Here is a 14636-nt window from a genome sequence, read left to right as displayed (position 1 = left end):
AGCTAAAAAAGTAATACTAAGTGTATGTTGTGTAGTAAGCTGTTAGTAGCCCATGTGCCTTACCCAAATAATTTGGTCCCTTTTCCCCTCATAACTTAGCCTACTGCTCTGACTTGGTGGTGCACATGTAGCCTATAGCTTGTTTTAAAGAAATGTCATCATCGAATATTGTAAGAGCTTTCATTGTCTGCTTATTTGCCCCTTTATTTATCCTACTGTTCTGACTTGGTGTACAGGGAGAACACTATAGGAAAACAACCCTTGTTCTGAATTATATCGCTGTACATTTCAAAAGTGCTGAACAAATAAACTCAGCAAAAAAAGGACCCTTTCAGGACCCTGTCTTTTAAAGATAATTCGTAAAAATCCAAATAACTTCACTGATCTTCATTGTAAAGGATTTAAGCACTGTTTCCCATGCTTGTTCAATGAATCATAAACAATTAATGAACATGCACCTGTGGAACAGTTGTTAAGACACTAACAGCTTACAGACGGTAGGCAATTAAGGTCACAGTTATGAAAACCTAGGACACTAAAGAGGCCTTTCTACTGACTGTTTTTCTTTTGGGGTAAAAAACACCAAAAGAAAGATGCCCAGGGTCCCTGCTTATCTGCGTGAATGTGCCTTAGGCATGCTGCAAGGAGGCATGAGGACTGCAGATGTGGCCAGGGCAATAAATTGCAATGTCCGTACTGTGAGACGCCTAAGACAGCGCTACAGGGAGACAGGACGGACAGCTGATAGTCCTCGCAGTGGCAGACCACGTGTAACAACACCTGCACAGGATCGGTACATCCAAACACCACACCTGCGGGACAGGTACAGGATGGCAATATCAACTGCCCACGTTACACCAGGAATGCACAATCCCTCCATCAGTGCTCAGACTGTCCTGTTGTAAGGCAGGTCCTCACCAGACATCACTGGCAACAATGTCGCCTATAGGCACAAACCCACTGTCGCTGGACCAAACAGGACTGGCAAAAAGTGCTCTTCACTGACGAGTTGTGGTTTTGTCTCACCAGGGGTGATGGTCGGATTCGCGTTTACTGTCGAAGGAATGAGCGTTACACCGAGGCTTGTTGTCATTGCCGACAATCTCAACGCTGTGCGTTACCGGGAAGACATCCTCCTCCCTCATGTGGTACCCTTCCTGCAGGCTCATCCTGACATGACCCTCCAGTATGACAATGCCACCAGCCATACTGCTCGTTCAGTGCGTGATTACCTGCAATGGCCAGCGAAGTGTTCTGCCATGACCAGCGAAGAGTCTGGGCACGTCAATCCCACTGAGCACGTCTGGGACCTGTTGGATCGGAGGGTGAGGGCTAGGGCCATTCCCCCCAGAAATGTCTGGGAACTTGCAGGTGCCTTGGTGGAAGAGTGGGGTAACATCTCACAGCAAGAACTGGCAAATCTGGTGCAGTCCATGAGGAGGAGATGCACTGCAGTACTTAATGCAGCTGGTGGCCACACCAGATGCTGACTGTTACTTTGGATTTTGATCTATAATATAATATAATTTCCCAAGGTTTTTTACCATACAATATAGCTCAGTATTTGAATTATTTATTTTATACAGTCCTTTATGATCATCTTTATCAAGGGTGTCAATAATTTCAGACCCCACTGTATTACTGCCATACAGATACATGGATATAGTTTATTTGTATATTATTGTAATTGAGCGTGCCACAAACAGGTTGTCAGTGTTGTAACATAACCGTTTAATAACAGAGAGCAAGCCATGAAACTGTCTCCATCTCACTTAACTGGCTCTGGCTTCACTCGATCATCAGGTCATAATGAAGTGTTTCAGAAGCACGTTTTTATTCTGTCTTCTCCATGAGCACAGGATCATTGTATATGGTACAGTGGGTTTAATTCTTGAACCTGACGTGTCAGTTTGTTGGCAGTCAAGCCTCTGCCATCACATGAACGTTTGAACGATTCTTTAAAATGTTCACTGCGCATAGCAACCCTTATAATGCATTTCACCACCTCTTGTCCTCGATTAAGATTGGAACAGGAGAGATTACAACTACGGTATGTGATTTCCTGCTTGTAATTCTCACACTCCGTTGTTGAAAGTGTATTGGACTGCCAACGTGCTGAAACACAGATATGTCGGGAGTTGCCCGGATGTCTTTGTCAGAGCCACGATGTGTGAGGTAACGTGGTAGCCATGCCAAGGCAAGGTGGTGGTACTGCTATGGTAACTCTTACATGTTTTGCTCTAAGTTTAGTCCTGAATACAACCCGTGACTTAGGAGCAGCTGCCATGAAAAGGTTACAGCCTCTTCTTTTATGGCTCTTTGGAAATAGCCATGCCACTGACTCACGATGTTCTCCTCTTTTTTTAAATATAACATGTTCATAAAATGACAGAGGTAGTACTGTAAATGTGTGTAGTGTTCAAATCATAACCGGCACATCATCCCCATCATGTACAGTATGTTCTCTACTGTATGTGGCAGTGAACATGGTGACTGATTATTGATACTATGGTTAGAGAAAGACAGTAGATCCAAAATCATTTTTTTCCTTCCTTCTCAGTTCTCTGACAGGCTCACTTGAAAACATTAAGTTGGTATGATATGCTATGAAAATAATAATTGGCTTAATTGCATATGTGGTATAAAATATATAAACAGATATTATTCTTCGTTGCTGTGAGTGCCACTGCCAATACATACACCCCCATCATGATGGCTCACACGTTTAGCCAGAGAGAATGGTTTGTTGTTAACCTCCTAATCGGACAGTCTTCAGAGATGACAGATGGACTTTAAGAGTTCCTCCATTGACAGGAAAGGTATAGTTGCCGTCTAAGTATATTTTATGATATTTAAAATCTGCACACCGCACAGGTAAGGTAAACTATTTGCTGTAAACTGGTTGATTGTGAAGGGATAAGTTTACGTTTCCTGATGAGGAATGTCCAGTGTCCTCTGGAGAAAGAGAAGGGGCCTGAAGCAGCTCTGCTAGTGTGTTACAGGTAGAAGATCTGTCTTTCTAGTTAAAACAGGGACACAAAATTATGGACAATAACATCAGAGACCATATAAAAAGCAGTAGCTGCTATCCAGGCTCCTTGGGATGTCACAACCCTGGTCTCATGTCCACGCCCTGACTCAGCCCTAGCCGTAACCCCAACCCCTACATTTACATTTACATTTAAGTCATTTAGCAGACGCTCTTATCCAGAGCGACTTACAAATTGGTGCTTTCACCTTATGACATCCAGTGGAACAGCCACTTTACAATAGTTCATCTAAATCTTTTAAGGGGGGGGAGAAGGATTACTTTATCCTATCCTAGGTATTCCTTAAAGAGGTGGGGTTTCAGGTGTCTCCGGAAGGTGGTGATTGACTCCGCTGTCCTGGCGTCGTGAGGGAGTTTGTTCCACCATTGGGGGGCCAGAGCAGCGAACAGTTTTGACTGGGCTGAGCTGGAACTGTACTTCCTCAGTGGTAGGGAGGCGAGCAGGCCAGAGGTGGATGAACGCAGTGCCCTTGTTTGGGTGTAGGGCCTGATCAGAGCCTGGAGGTACTGAGGTGCCGTTCCCCTCACAGCTCCGTAGGCAAACACCATGGTCTTGTAGCGGATGCGAGCTTCAACTGGAAGCCAGTGGAGAGAGCGGAGGAGCGGGGTGACGTGAGAGCCTAGCCTGATTTCCAATCCAAATCTATTGGGGAAATCTTGAGGAAACCTGTCTGCAACTCAGGATGCCTTTTAGTACCAATTGACCGGATGTTAGTACTAGTTTAACTGATTGTGTTATAATGAAGAGTTTACAGATAGCCTCTGCATTCTAAAAGGTTGTACATAAAACATGAAGCATGTTGATACAATGTCTCTCCCTAGTGGCTAAATGTCCAAACATCACAGAGGGAAAATGTAATATTCTTCACATTTACATGGATAGTATGGGATGTTATCAGTTATCACTCAGGACAATTTGAATTCTACACAGCAGTTAGAAGTTTGAAATTACTTTGTCGAACAGCATATTTTAAATTATAAATAGGGAGTGTAATTTCATTTAAAATAATATTCATAATAGTATACGTATATCATTTGATTTCAGATAGACTAGGCACAATAATTAAATTATTTGTTTGTATTTTTGTTCCCAAGGCATGACTATGTCCTTTGTGTAAATGCATCTTCCTCTATTGAACAGCTACTCTGTCGTGAAAGGCATGCAGACTGTTGTATAGACTGCTCTTCAGCCCGAGAGGTTTGTTTGAGTTCTTTGTGCCAGGTGGATTAGATGGATTCTCTGGATAACCCTGTGCCCATAGAAGGATAGTGCAGGATGCAGAGACAAAAGACAGATTTCATCATGTAACTAGAACTAATGGTCTGCGGTGCTCCCTTCACAGGCTCAGACAACCTGCAAGTAAACTGGTGCACATTGCTTTCTCCCTGATCATGTATTATAATAAAACTAATTGGACAAAGTGCAAACAGTGTTACCAAACTTAATGTACCAGATGCAAAGAAATGTTCTGCATAGGGTATGTTCAACTGAGTAGTTCCTCTTGGCAGTAAGCTGCTAGCACATGGCTTGTTCTTGTGAAGTGGATGTAATGAATAACTGTGAGAGGCAGTTTCCATCCTTGCTCTCTTTATCTGTTTCTCTCTGCTCTATCCTTTTTTTTTAAGTCAGCTTTTGTGTGGAGAGTGTGGGTGGGGTGGACAAGGATGCTTCAGAAAAAGAAGAGTTTGATTTTCAATGAAAGCTCATAGAGGCTAAGGAGAGTGGTGACATCTGTATGGAGAGAAAAAACCGTGAAGACCGTTGACAGAATAATTATCCACCACTAGAATCAACAGGTAAACAGACCATATTATTATTTATAACCAAACAACACTTTCCAGATAGACACTTTCTTTGAATCGTAATTTCTTATTTGTGGATAGGATTAGGTTATATTTGACCAAGGCATCCTGCCATGCTATTTGGGGCTAATATAATAGCCTTTGAACACCATCAAAATATATAATCAAAATGCACCCGAAGGGAAGTTGAATTCTGCATTTTAACATTTTGGCTCCACGGTTGGAAAATGTAATAGTGAATCCCTTGTACAGACAAGTGACTGAGTTGACTGTACAGCTGTCAGAAACCTGCACAGCAGTATAAAGAGTGACTGATTACTTCCAGAATTATCTCATGAATACTAGAATGACTGATACTCGAACATTTCAGTTGAACACCTTTTAAAAAGGATTTGGCTGTTTAGACATGAGCTCAAATCACTTTATAATATAAAATATGTGCTACTCTCAACATAATAGTAAAGATTTACATTTGTGTTTATTCTAGAGGTTGTGGTTATCGTGATGGACAGTTGTGTGCATTGTTCAGTGATAATAAATAATTGCTAATAAAGCAATGAGAGCCAGAGCCTATATGAATGGTTACGAATAATATTTTGGGGTGTTTCAGGGGATCCATTTCTGAGGTGTGGGTGGCTCAGCACTGCCGTACCCTGAGACTTGTAGCTGTCAAGTGTATCGGCAAGAGGGTGCTAAAGGGAAAAGAGGGCATGTTGGAGAATGAGATTGCAGCGCTCCGCAGGTTAGTGTCATGTTTAACGAATACAAAACACTTTTTTTTATAACAGAATCAACCATCCCAACATGGTGGCAATGGAGGAGACCTTTCAGACATCGTCAAAACTGTCTCTTGTTATGACTCAGTGGTGGAATCTTATTTTAGATACCCAGTAATTATGTAATCTAAAGACTGTTCATCCCATATCTTATATTTCACGTTGCAATAGAAGGCATGTCCCCGCACCAAGAAAAAAGTTGAGTCAAATAATAAATGAACTACGGTGTTTACCCCTAAATGAAAAGCGTGTCACAATAGTGTTACTGGAGGCAAGTTTCTGGAGAGGGGGAGCTACACAGAGAGATGCCAGCCGTGTCCTACTGCAGGTTCTGGAAGCAGTCCAATAACTCCACCAGCTGGGTATCGTGCACAGGGACCAGAATGTACAACTTGTCCTCTAGCTGTTATAATATCACATGTTACTACGTACGCCTCTTGGAGGGAATGCAGCACCCTGCTACATCTCAACTCCCCGTGGAGTGAAAACGTATGTGGTCGTAGGTGCGAGGAAGGACGACAGAGGCAGAGAAAAACCCCGTTTACAGGGAATTTATTCTTCCTTAACACGGGAAGGTGGGGAAAGGGGTCTGGTCAGAACCAAAGAAAGTACACATTATAGAGTCCCCTCTCCTACAGCATATTACCTGCCTTCCCACTACTTACCTAACTTTCAGCACCACCTGGCGCGCACTAACCAAAATACAGGGGGGTGGTCCGCACATGTATGCCCGTAGGCCTCTTGATTAAACACCCCCCCGGGGAAACAAATTAAAAATAATATACTTTAAGTGAAAAATGTCATTAACAAAAAACACTATATGCTATTGGCATACACATACCTCTGAAGGAGCAGCTACAAAATAATATCGACAAAACTTTTACTGAGCGCAAAAACAATCAACACAGGACATAAAAAGAAGCTCTCTCTCTGACAAAGGAGCACTGGCTTTTATCAAGCTGTGGAAGGAGTTGGTAATTGAAGAGCCAGCTGTTTCCCCTGACGAGAGGGAGGGGTCAGAGCGCCAATCGGCGATGGGGCCGACCAATCAGCTGCGCCAGGAATCCAGGATGCCATTTCCAGAATACACACATACAAACCCACAACAACACAGAAACTGGGGAACGTAACAACTTTACACAGGGACCTGAATGTACAACTGTCCTCCAGCTGTAATAATATCATTTAACGCATGGACCCGAAGGTGATCTGCTTTATAGTTTGGCAGCAGTGTTAAATAGATAGATAGATAGATAGATAGATAGATAGATAGATAGATAGATAGATAGATAGATAGATAGATAGATAGATAGATAGATAGATAGAGGGATAGATAGAGGGATAGATAGATACAGGGATAGATAGATAGATACAGGGATAGATAGATAGATACAGAGATAGATAGATACAGGGATAGATACAGAGATAGATACAGAGATAGATAGATAGATAGATAGATAGATAGATAGATAGATAGATAGATACAGGGATAGATATATAGATAGATAGAGGGATAGATAGAGGGATAGATAGATAGATAGATAGATAGATAGATAGATAGATAGATAGATAGATACAGGGATAGATAGATAGATAGATAGATAGATTAATTGTCAATAAAGCATTATGGACTTTCTATTATTATTATTATTGTTATTATTGTTAGTATTATTATTGTTATTATTATGATCATTATTATTATTATTGTTATTATTGTTAGTATTATTATTGTTGTTATTATTGTAGGTGTTGTTATTATTGTTGTTATTGTTATTATTATGATTGTTATTATGATTGTTACTATTATTATTGTTATTATTATTATTATTATTGTGATCATTAGTATTATTGTTATTATTATTGTTGTTGTTACTATTATTATTGTGATCATTAGTATTATTGTTATTGTTATTGTTGTGGTTACTATTATTATTGTTATTATTATTATTGTTGTTACTATTATTATTGTGATCATTAGTATTATTATTATTGTTATTTTTATTGTTACTATTATTATTGTTGTTATTGTGTTCATTATTATGATTGTTATTATTATTGTTATTATTATTATTATTGTGATCATTAGTATTATTGTTATTGTTATTGTTGTGGTTATTATTATTATTGTTATTATTATTGTGGTTGATGTTATTATTGTTATTATTATTATTTCTCCCAGCCTGAGAACTTACTATATCAGACTTTGTCTATAGATTCCAAGTGACTTTGGGCTGTCCAAGTTGGAAGAGCAGTGTGCTCACCACAGCATGTGGACCCCCTGCTTACGTGGGTGAGGATCCGCAAATACATACATCTCATCTGAACCCTCATCATGTAGAATTAAAGCAGTTTGAACCTCACACATAAACCCTGTCTTTAATTTTGTGTGCAGCCCCATAGCTTCTGCAGCAGAAATATTATGACAAAGTGGTGGACCTATGGGCTCTGGGAGTGATCATCTACAGTCAGAAGTTTACATACACTTAGGTTGGAGTCATTAAAACTCATTGTTCAACCACTCCCCAAATTTCTTGTTAACAAACTATAGTTTTGGCAAGTCGGTTAGGACATCTACTTGGTGCATGACATCAAGTACATTTTCCAACAGTTGTTTACAGACAGATTATTTCACTTATAATTCACTGTATCACAATTCCAGTGGGTCAGAAGTTTACATACACTAAGTTGACTGTGCTTTTAAACAGCTTGGAAAATTCCAGAAAATTATGTCATGGCTTTAGAAGCTTCTGATAGGCTTATTGACATAATTTGAGTCAATTGGAGGTGTACCCGTGGATGTATTTAAAGTCCTACCTTCAAACTCAGTGCCTCTTTGCTTGACATCATGGAAAAATCAAAAGAAATCAGCCTAGACCTCCACAAGTCTGGTTTATCCTTGGGAGCAATTTCCAAACGCCTGAAGGTACCACGTTCATCTGTACAAACAATTGTACGCAAGTATAAACACCATGGGACCACGCAGCCGTCATAAGGAGATGCGTTCTGTCTCCTAGAGATGAATGTACTTTGGTGCGAAAAGTGCAAATCAATCCCAGAACAACAGCAAAGGACCTTGTGAAGATGCTGGAGGAAACAGGTACAAAAGTATCTACTGTAAATCGAGTCCTATATCGACATAACCTGAAAGGCCGCTCAGCAAGGAAGAAGCCACTTCTCCAAAACCACCATAAAAAAGCCAGAATACGGTTTGCAACTGCACATGGGGACAAAGATCGGACTTTTTGGAGAAATGTCCTCTGGTCTGATGAAGCAAAAATAGAACTGTTTGGCCGTAATGACCATCGTTATGTTTGAAGGAAAAGGGGGAGGCTTGCAAGCCAAAGAACATCATCCCAACCATGAAGCACAGGGGTGGCAGCATCATGTTTTAGGGGTTCTTTGCTGCAGGAGGGACTGGTGCACTTCACAAAATAGATGGCATCGTGAAGTAGGAAAATGATGTGGATATATTGAAGCAACATCCCAAGACATCAGTCAGGAAGTTAAAGCTTGGTCACAAATGGGTCTTCCAAATGGACAATGACCCCACGCATACTTCCAAAGTTGTGGCAAAATGGCTTAAGGACAACAAAGTCAAGGTATTGGAGTGGCCATCACAAAGCCCTGACCTCAATCCTATAGAACATTTGTGGGCAGAACTGAAAAAGTGTGTGCGAGCAAGGAGGCCTTAAAACCTGACTCAGTTACACCAGCTCTGTCAGGAGGAATGGGCCAAAATTTCCCCAACGTATTGTGTGAGGCTTCTGGAAGGCTACCTGAAACGTTTAACCCAAGTTAAACAATTTAAAGGCAATGCCAATCAAATACTAATTGAGTGTATGTTAACTTCTGACCAACTGGAAATGTGATGAAAGAAATAAAAGCTGAAATAAATCCTTCTCTCTACTATTACTCTGATATTTCACATTATTAAAATGAAGTGGTGATCCTAACTGACCTAAAACAGGGAAGTTTTACTAGGATTAAATTGTCAGGAATTGTGAAGAACTGAGATTAAATGTATTTGGCTAAGGTGTATGTAAACTTCCAACTTCAACTTTGAGTGTTTAGTAATGGTACATTCTTCACATTTTAGTTAAAGGGATACTTCAGGATTTTGGCAACGAGGCCCTTTATCTACTTCCCCAGAGTCAGATGAACTCAAGGATACAATTTGTGTGTTTCTGCATCCAGTAGGAAGGAAGTTGCCAATTAGCAAAGAGCAATGACTGGAAGTCCATGGGACTTCTATGCAGACTTCCAGGGTTAGTAGATAAATGGCTTTATTGCCAAAATCCGATGTATCCCTTTAATACAGACAAGTGAAAAGTGATGTTGTGTTAAAAGGTTTTATTTGAATGTTCCAGACTCTGTGGCTACCCTCTGTTTTATGACCACAATGACTCACATATATACGTGTTGATCATAAAAGCTGAATATGAGTTTGACTCTAACTCAGGTACAGTATGTAGTTGAAGATACTGAGAGATCCTTTTACCTAGACTGTATTAGTTCTTTACATCACACCTCACATGTATTTGATACACAATGTCATCCCTGTCTTGGCAATAATGACTTATTTTTATTTCAGTGTGCTTTTAATTTAATTTAAATGTATTTTTTTTAAATGTTTCTTTCACTGTGCTTTTCTTTAGTCTTTAAAAATGTATGACCTCCTGAATGCTGCTTCCCTCTCCAAAATATTCCGTTCAGCAATAGATTTCATTCCACGCATGTTGCAGAAAGAACCAGAGATGAGGTACAATTGTGAGCCGTCCTTGAAGCAACCTTGGTGAGTTTAAAAATAGACTAGTAGCTATGTGTGTATTCCACAGGAGGTTGGTGTCACCTTAGTTGGGGAGGAAGGGCTTGTGGTAATGTCCGGAGTGGAATCAGTGGAATGGTATTAAATACTGCATGGCCAGGCATGACTCAAACACCATCATTAACTTTTCAGACGACACAACAGTGGTAGGCCTATCCCTCAACATAACCAAGACTAAGGAGATGATTGTGAACTACAGGAAAAGGAGGACCGAGCACATCCCCATTCTCATCGATAGGGCTGTAGTGGAGCAGGTTGAGAGCTTCAAGTTCCTTGGTGTCCACATCACCAACAAACTAAAATGGTCCAAACACACCAAGGCAGTTGTGAACAGGGCACAACAAAACCTATTCTCCCTCAGGAGACTGAAAAGATTTGGCATGGGTCCTCAGATCCTCAAAAGGTTCTACAGCTGCAACATCGAGAGCATCCTGACTGATTACATCACTGCCTGGTACGGCAATTGCTCGGCCTCCGACTGCAAGGCACTACAAAGGGTAGTGCGTACAGCCCAGTCACTGGGGCTAAGCTGCCTGCCATCCAGGACCTCTACACCAGGCGGTGTCAGAGGAAGGCCCTAAAAATTGTCAAAGCCCCAGCCAACCGGTGTCTGTATGTACGCTCGCTACTTTTATAGCCTCTACTGTATATATACTGTCTTTTTACTGTTGTTTTATTTCTTTACCTACCTTCTTTACCTACCTATTGTTCACCTAATAACTTTTTTTTGCATTATTGGTTAGAGCCTGTAAGTAAGCATTTCACTGTAAGGTCTACACCTGTTGTATTCGGCGCACGTGACAAATAAACTTTGATTTGATTTGAAATACATCAAACATGGTTTCCATGAGACGTCATTGTGAGCCGTCCTCCCCTCAGCAGCCTCCAGTGCTGTATTAGCTTCTATATCTCCTTTAGTGAGAATGGTCAATACTATAACATCATGTGTTTTGTCTACTTAAGTACAGAATGAAATGTTCTATACAACACAATTAATGGGTGCCTCTGATAATTGGGGATATTTTCTATAGCCTATCATAACTAAAACATATCCATGGCAGTTGAGTTTGAAACATTAATTACTTTAATGCAAACAAATTCTTGAAGTTCAAAATAGGACATTTTCTTGATTTATCCTGTAAATCCAGGATTTTATTTGGATTGAATATCACCTTATTTATTTGAGGATTTCAATGAAAAGCATCCTGTAGGTCTAACAGTATAACACATACAGTAAAGTAAACATACAGCATACGACTCCAACGTTCTATAATAATAGTGGGATGGATGGCTTGTTAATTGGTGCAGGACGCGTTGTTGAGTCAGGATATCGGGAGGAGCCGCTCTGGAGAATAACATACATGGGTCCATCAGTGAGCAGATTCAGAAGAACTTTGCTAAGAGCAAGTGGAAGGTAAGCTTAGTCCTGCCTGGGTACTGTTTAAAATGTCCAGAACATCACACCATGGCACATTTTCTCCTATAAAACCTGGAACCTGGATATGTTTCCTATTATTTTGGTTATGTGCATCAGCTCTTCTACGTGCAGGAATCCACTTAACTACAAGTCTGCATTGTGTTTTTCAGAGGGCATTCAATGCTCAGTAAGAAGAATGTAGCAGTAGAGGAGGAGGCTAAGATACAGACCAAGGCCATACTGCAAGGTGAGGGACGAATGGCATAAAAATCCCAACATCAACATCCCGCAGCAAACAGACAGCAGTCGCTACAGTAACCTGTGTTTTTTTTCTCTTGCTTTACATTTACTTCATTTAGCAGATGCTCTTATCCAGAGCGACCTACAGGAGTGAGTGCATACATTTTCATACTTTCTTCATACTGGGCCCCCCATGGAAATCAAACCTACAACCCTGGTGTTGCAAGTGCCATGCTCTACCAACTGAGCTACACTGAGCTAACAAGAGATGAATCTATGTCTGGCAGAGAAATCACCTCAGAAGAATCCTGTGCCATTTAGGGCATTTCTGCTCTCAAGTGCCTTTGCTGTATGTGATTCATTGCATATCCAGAGTGATGCAGAGTGATACTCTCCTTCGGCCAGCAGAGAGCGGTCTTAATCAAGCTTTTATTTCTGTTGTAAATTATTATTATTATTTAATGGTCTCATCCAAACATTGCTCAGAATCTGGTCTGGCTCCATACAATTTAGCAACAGGACTCATTTGACACATCAAGAGTAATTTTGTTGATAAATAATAACAATATACTATTAGGCCTAGTATCTATTGACCATGCATCGATGTAAACAGGTTTTCTAATTATTTGATGCTAAGTATCTATAGACCCTGGTATTCTTCACTAATAAAAAAAAGTGTGTTAGAAAACACAGTTTTTTCCCCCTCAAAGTTTGATATTGATAATTTTCTACTTGAGTTTGACACAGTCATTAGTATTCTTGAATGTCTTGGGACCTGGGATGAATAAGAACAAATGACATTGAGTACATCTTCAGAATTGAAAATGACAACCCCAAATGAAAGCAATAAAGTAGGGTAGGGGCAGAATGCATATTGCCTTTGACAGCAGAAACAACCCATGCTTAACCTAAACTAATGAGACAGCTCCTAGAAAGCTCTCCACTGGATGTGCGTTAGAGAGGCAGCTATAAATGTCCAAGTGACCTAAGAACCCATAACATCATAAATGTGGCTCAGAATATAGCAGAGTGCCCTTGAACATGGAGTAGTTATTTTTTTCATTAGAGCAATGGTTTTAAAGCGTCATACATACAAACCCGTATAAAGCTCACTCCTCTCCAGTCTGTCTGGTGTTGCTCATATCAGTGGGCATAAAGCAGTAAAGCAGCTCCTGCCTTTCCATCACCCTATGAAATCCTGGTTAGGAGCAATCATGTGGAAACCTTTTAGTCTGCGCCAGAGCAATTATATATTAAACAATTTGAAAAGGGCTGCAAAGGGCACTTTACTGTGTTTTGTCAAGATGTTCCAAGGTGCAGAAATGGAGGTAGAACTCTGATTGGGTACCGCTGATGTCTCACTGACCAATAACAGAGTAACCGTTGTAAAGATTATTTTAATGTGCACACGGCTCTGTATGAGAGTCATGGCTAATGCAGCAGGAAATACAGTGGGGAGAACAAGTATTTGATACACTGTCGATTTTGCAGGTTTTCCCACTTACAAAGCATGTAGAGGTCTGTAATTACACTTCAACTGTGAGAGACGGAATCTAAAACAAAAATCCAGAAAATCACATTGTATGATTTTTAAGTAATTAATTAGCATTTTATTGCATGACATAAGTATTTGATACATCAGAAAAGCAGAACTTAATAAAAAATGTTTTATACAGACCTCTACATGCTTTGTAAGTAGGAAAACCTGCAAAATCGGCAGTGCATCAAATACTTGTTCTCCCCACTGTAGATAACTAATGGAGGAGGTTTTTAATCAACTGACATGGGAATGATGGAGATCATGGATGGCAGGTCCTATTGTATAGAAAACATGGTGTTCAAAAGCCAACTGTTTAATGCAAATGACCCTAATGGAGTCACAGATACCTCAGGATGGTGACATCCTCTCTGGCACACATGCATGGATACATGTTAGCTATTGTAAGTTCCACACTTTAACCAGAACTGTGTTTACAGCAAAATTGGCTCATTTCCATAGTGCAAGCTGTCTCCCATCTGGTGTAACTCATTTTAATTAAGATGGGTAATTACCCGCCAAAAATTCAGAGGCCTTATCATTTAAATTTCCTAATTTACGTTTGTTCTTGACGTATGATGACAATGCCCAGTGCAGCTTGCCTCAGGTAAGAGCTCAAACACCTGTCAGACATCCGTCTTCCCAGCTGGGTCCACCACCCCCCTACCCAGCCTCCCCTCTTCTCCTCTCCATACTGCTGCAGCCGACAGCTAGGCAGCCTTCTCAAACATGCAGGCGCTCCCCTTTCGCTCCAACACTTCACTGCCCACCTCTGTGGCCAGATGTTTGGGACATGACAGGAACAGCAGAAGCTTCCATTAATGCTTTTTACCATGCGAAAGCAGAACTCTGTCTGTCTGTGTGTAGTTGTCTCAAACATGAGCCAGAGTGGTACCATGATGTTTTTCTACAGAGCTCTTGTCCAGATGGTCTCCTGGGGAGTTCTGGTAAAGTAACAGAGAGTCGACAGGATCTGTCTGTTTAACAGC

At 40.6% G+C, this 14636-nt stretch overlaps 1 protein-coding gene across 1 annotated transcript; it reads left to right on the top strand.

Annotated features, from left to right (window-relative positions):
* The first annotated feature begins 1175 nt into the window (after positions 1-1175).
* On the top strand, positions 1176-12264 carry pnck (pregnancy up-regulated nonubiquitous CaM kinase). Its single transcript, XM_065006036.1, is given in 16 exon segments — positions 1176-1325; positions 4393-4409; positions 5463-5594; positions 5641-5715; positions 5889-5927; positions 5929-6013; positions 7808-7848; positions 7850-7879; positions 7881-7918; positions 8021-8099; positions 9996-10087; positions 10342-10420; positions 11780-11867; positions 12041-12051; positions 12053-12117; positions 12230-12264. Coding segments are annotated over 16 exon segments (1056 nt in total).
* Positions 12265-14636: the final 2372 nt, after the last annotated feature.

This window comes from Oncorhynchus nerka, linkage group LG20 (assembly GCF_034236695.1).
Source record: "Oncorhynchus nerka isolate Pitt River linkage group LG20, Oner_Uvic_2.0, whole genome shotgun sequence".
NCBI lineage: Eukaryota > Metazoa > Chordata > Actinopteri > Salmoniformes > Salmonidae > Oncorhynchus > Oncorhynchus nerka.
Note: the sequence above shows the minus strand (reverse complement) of the source record. Positions and strands in the feature narration are given on the sequence as shown.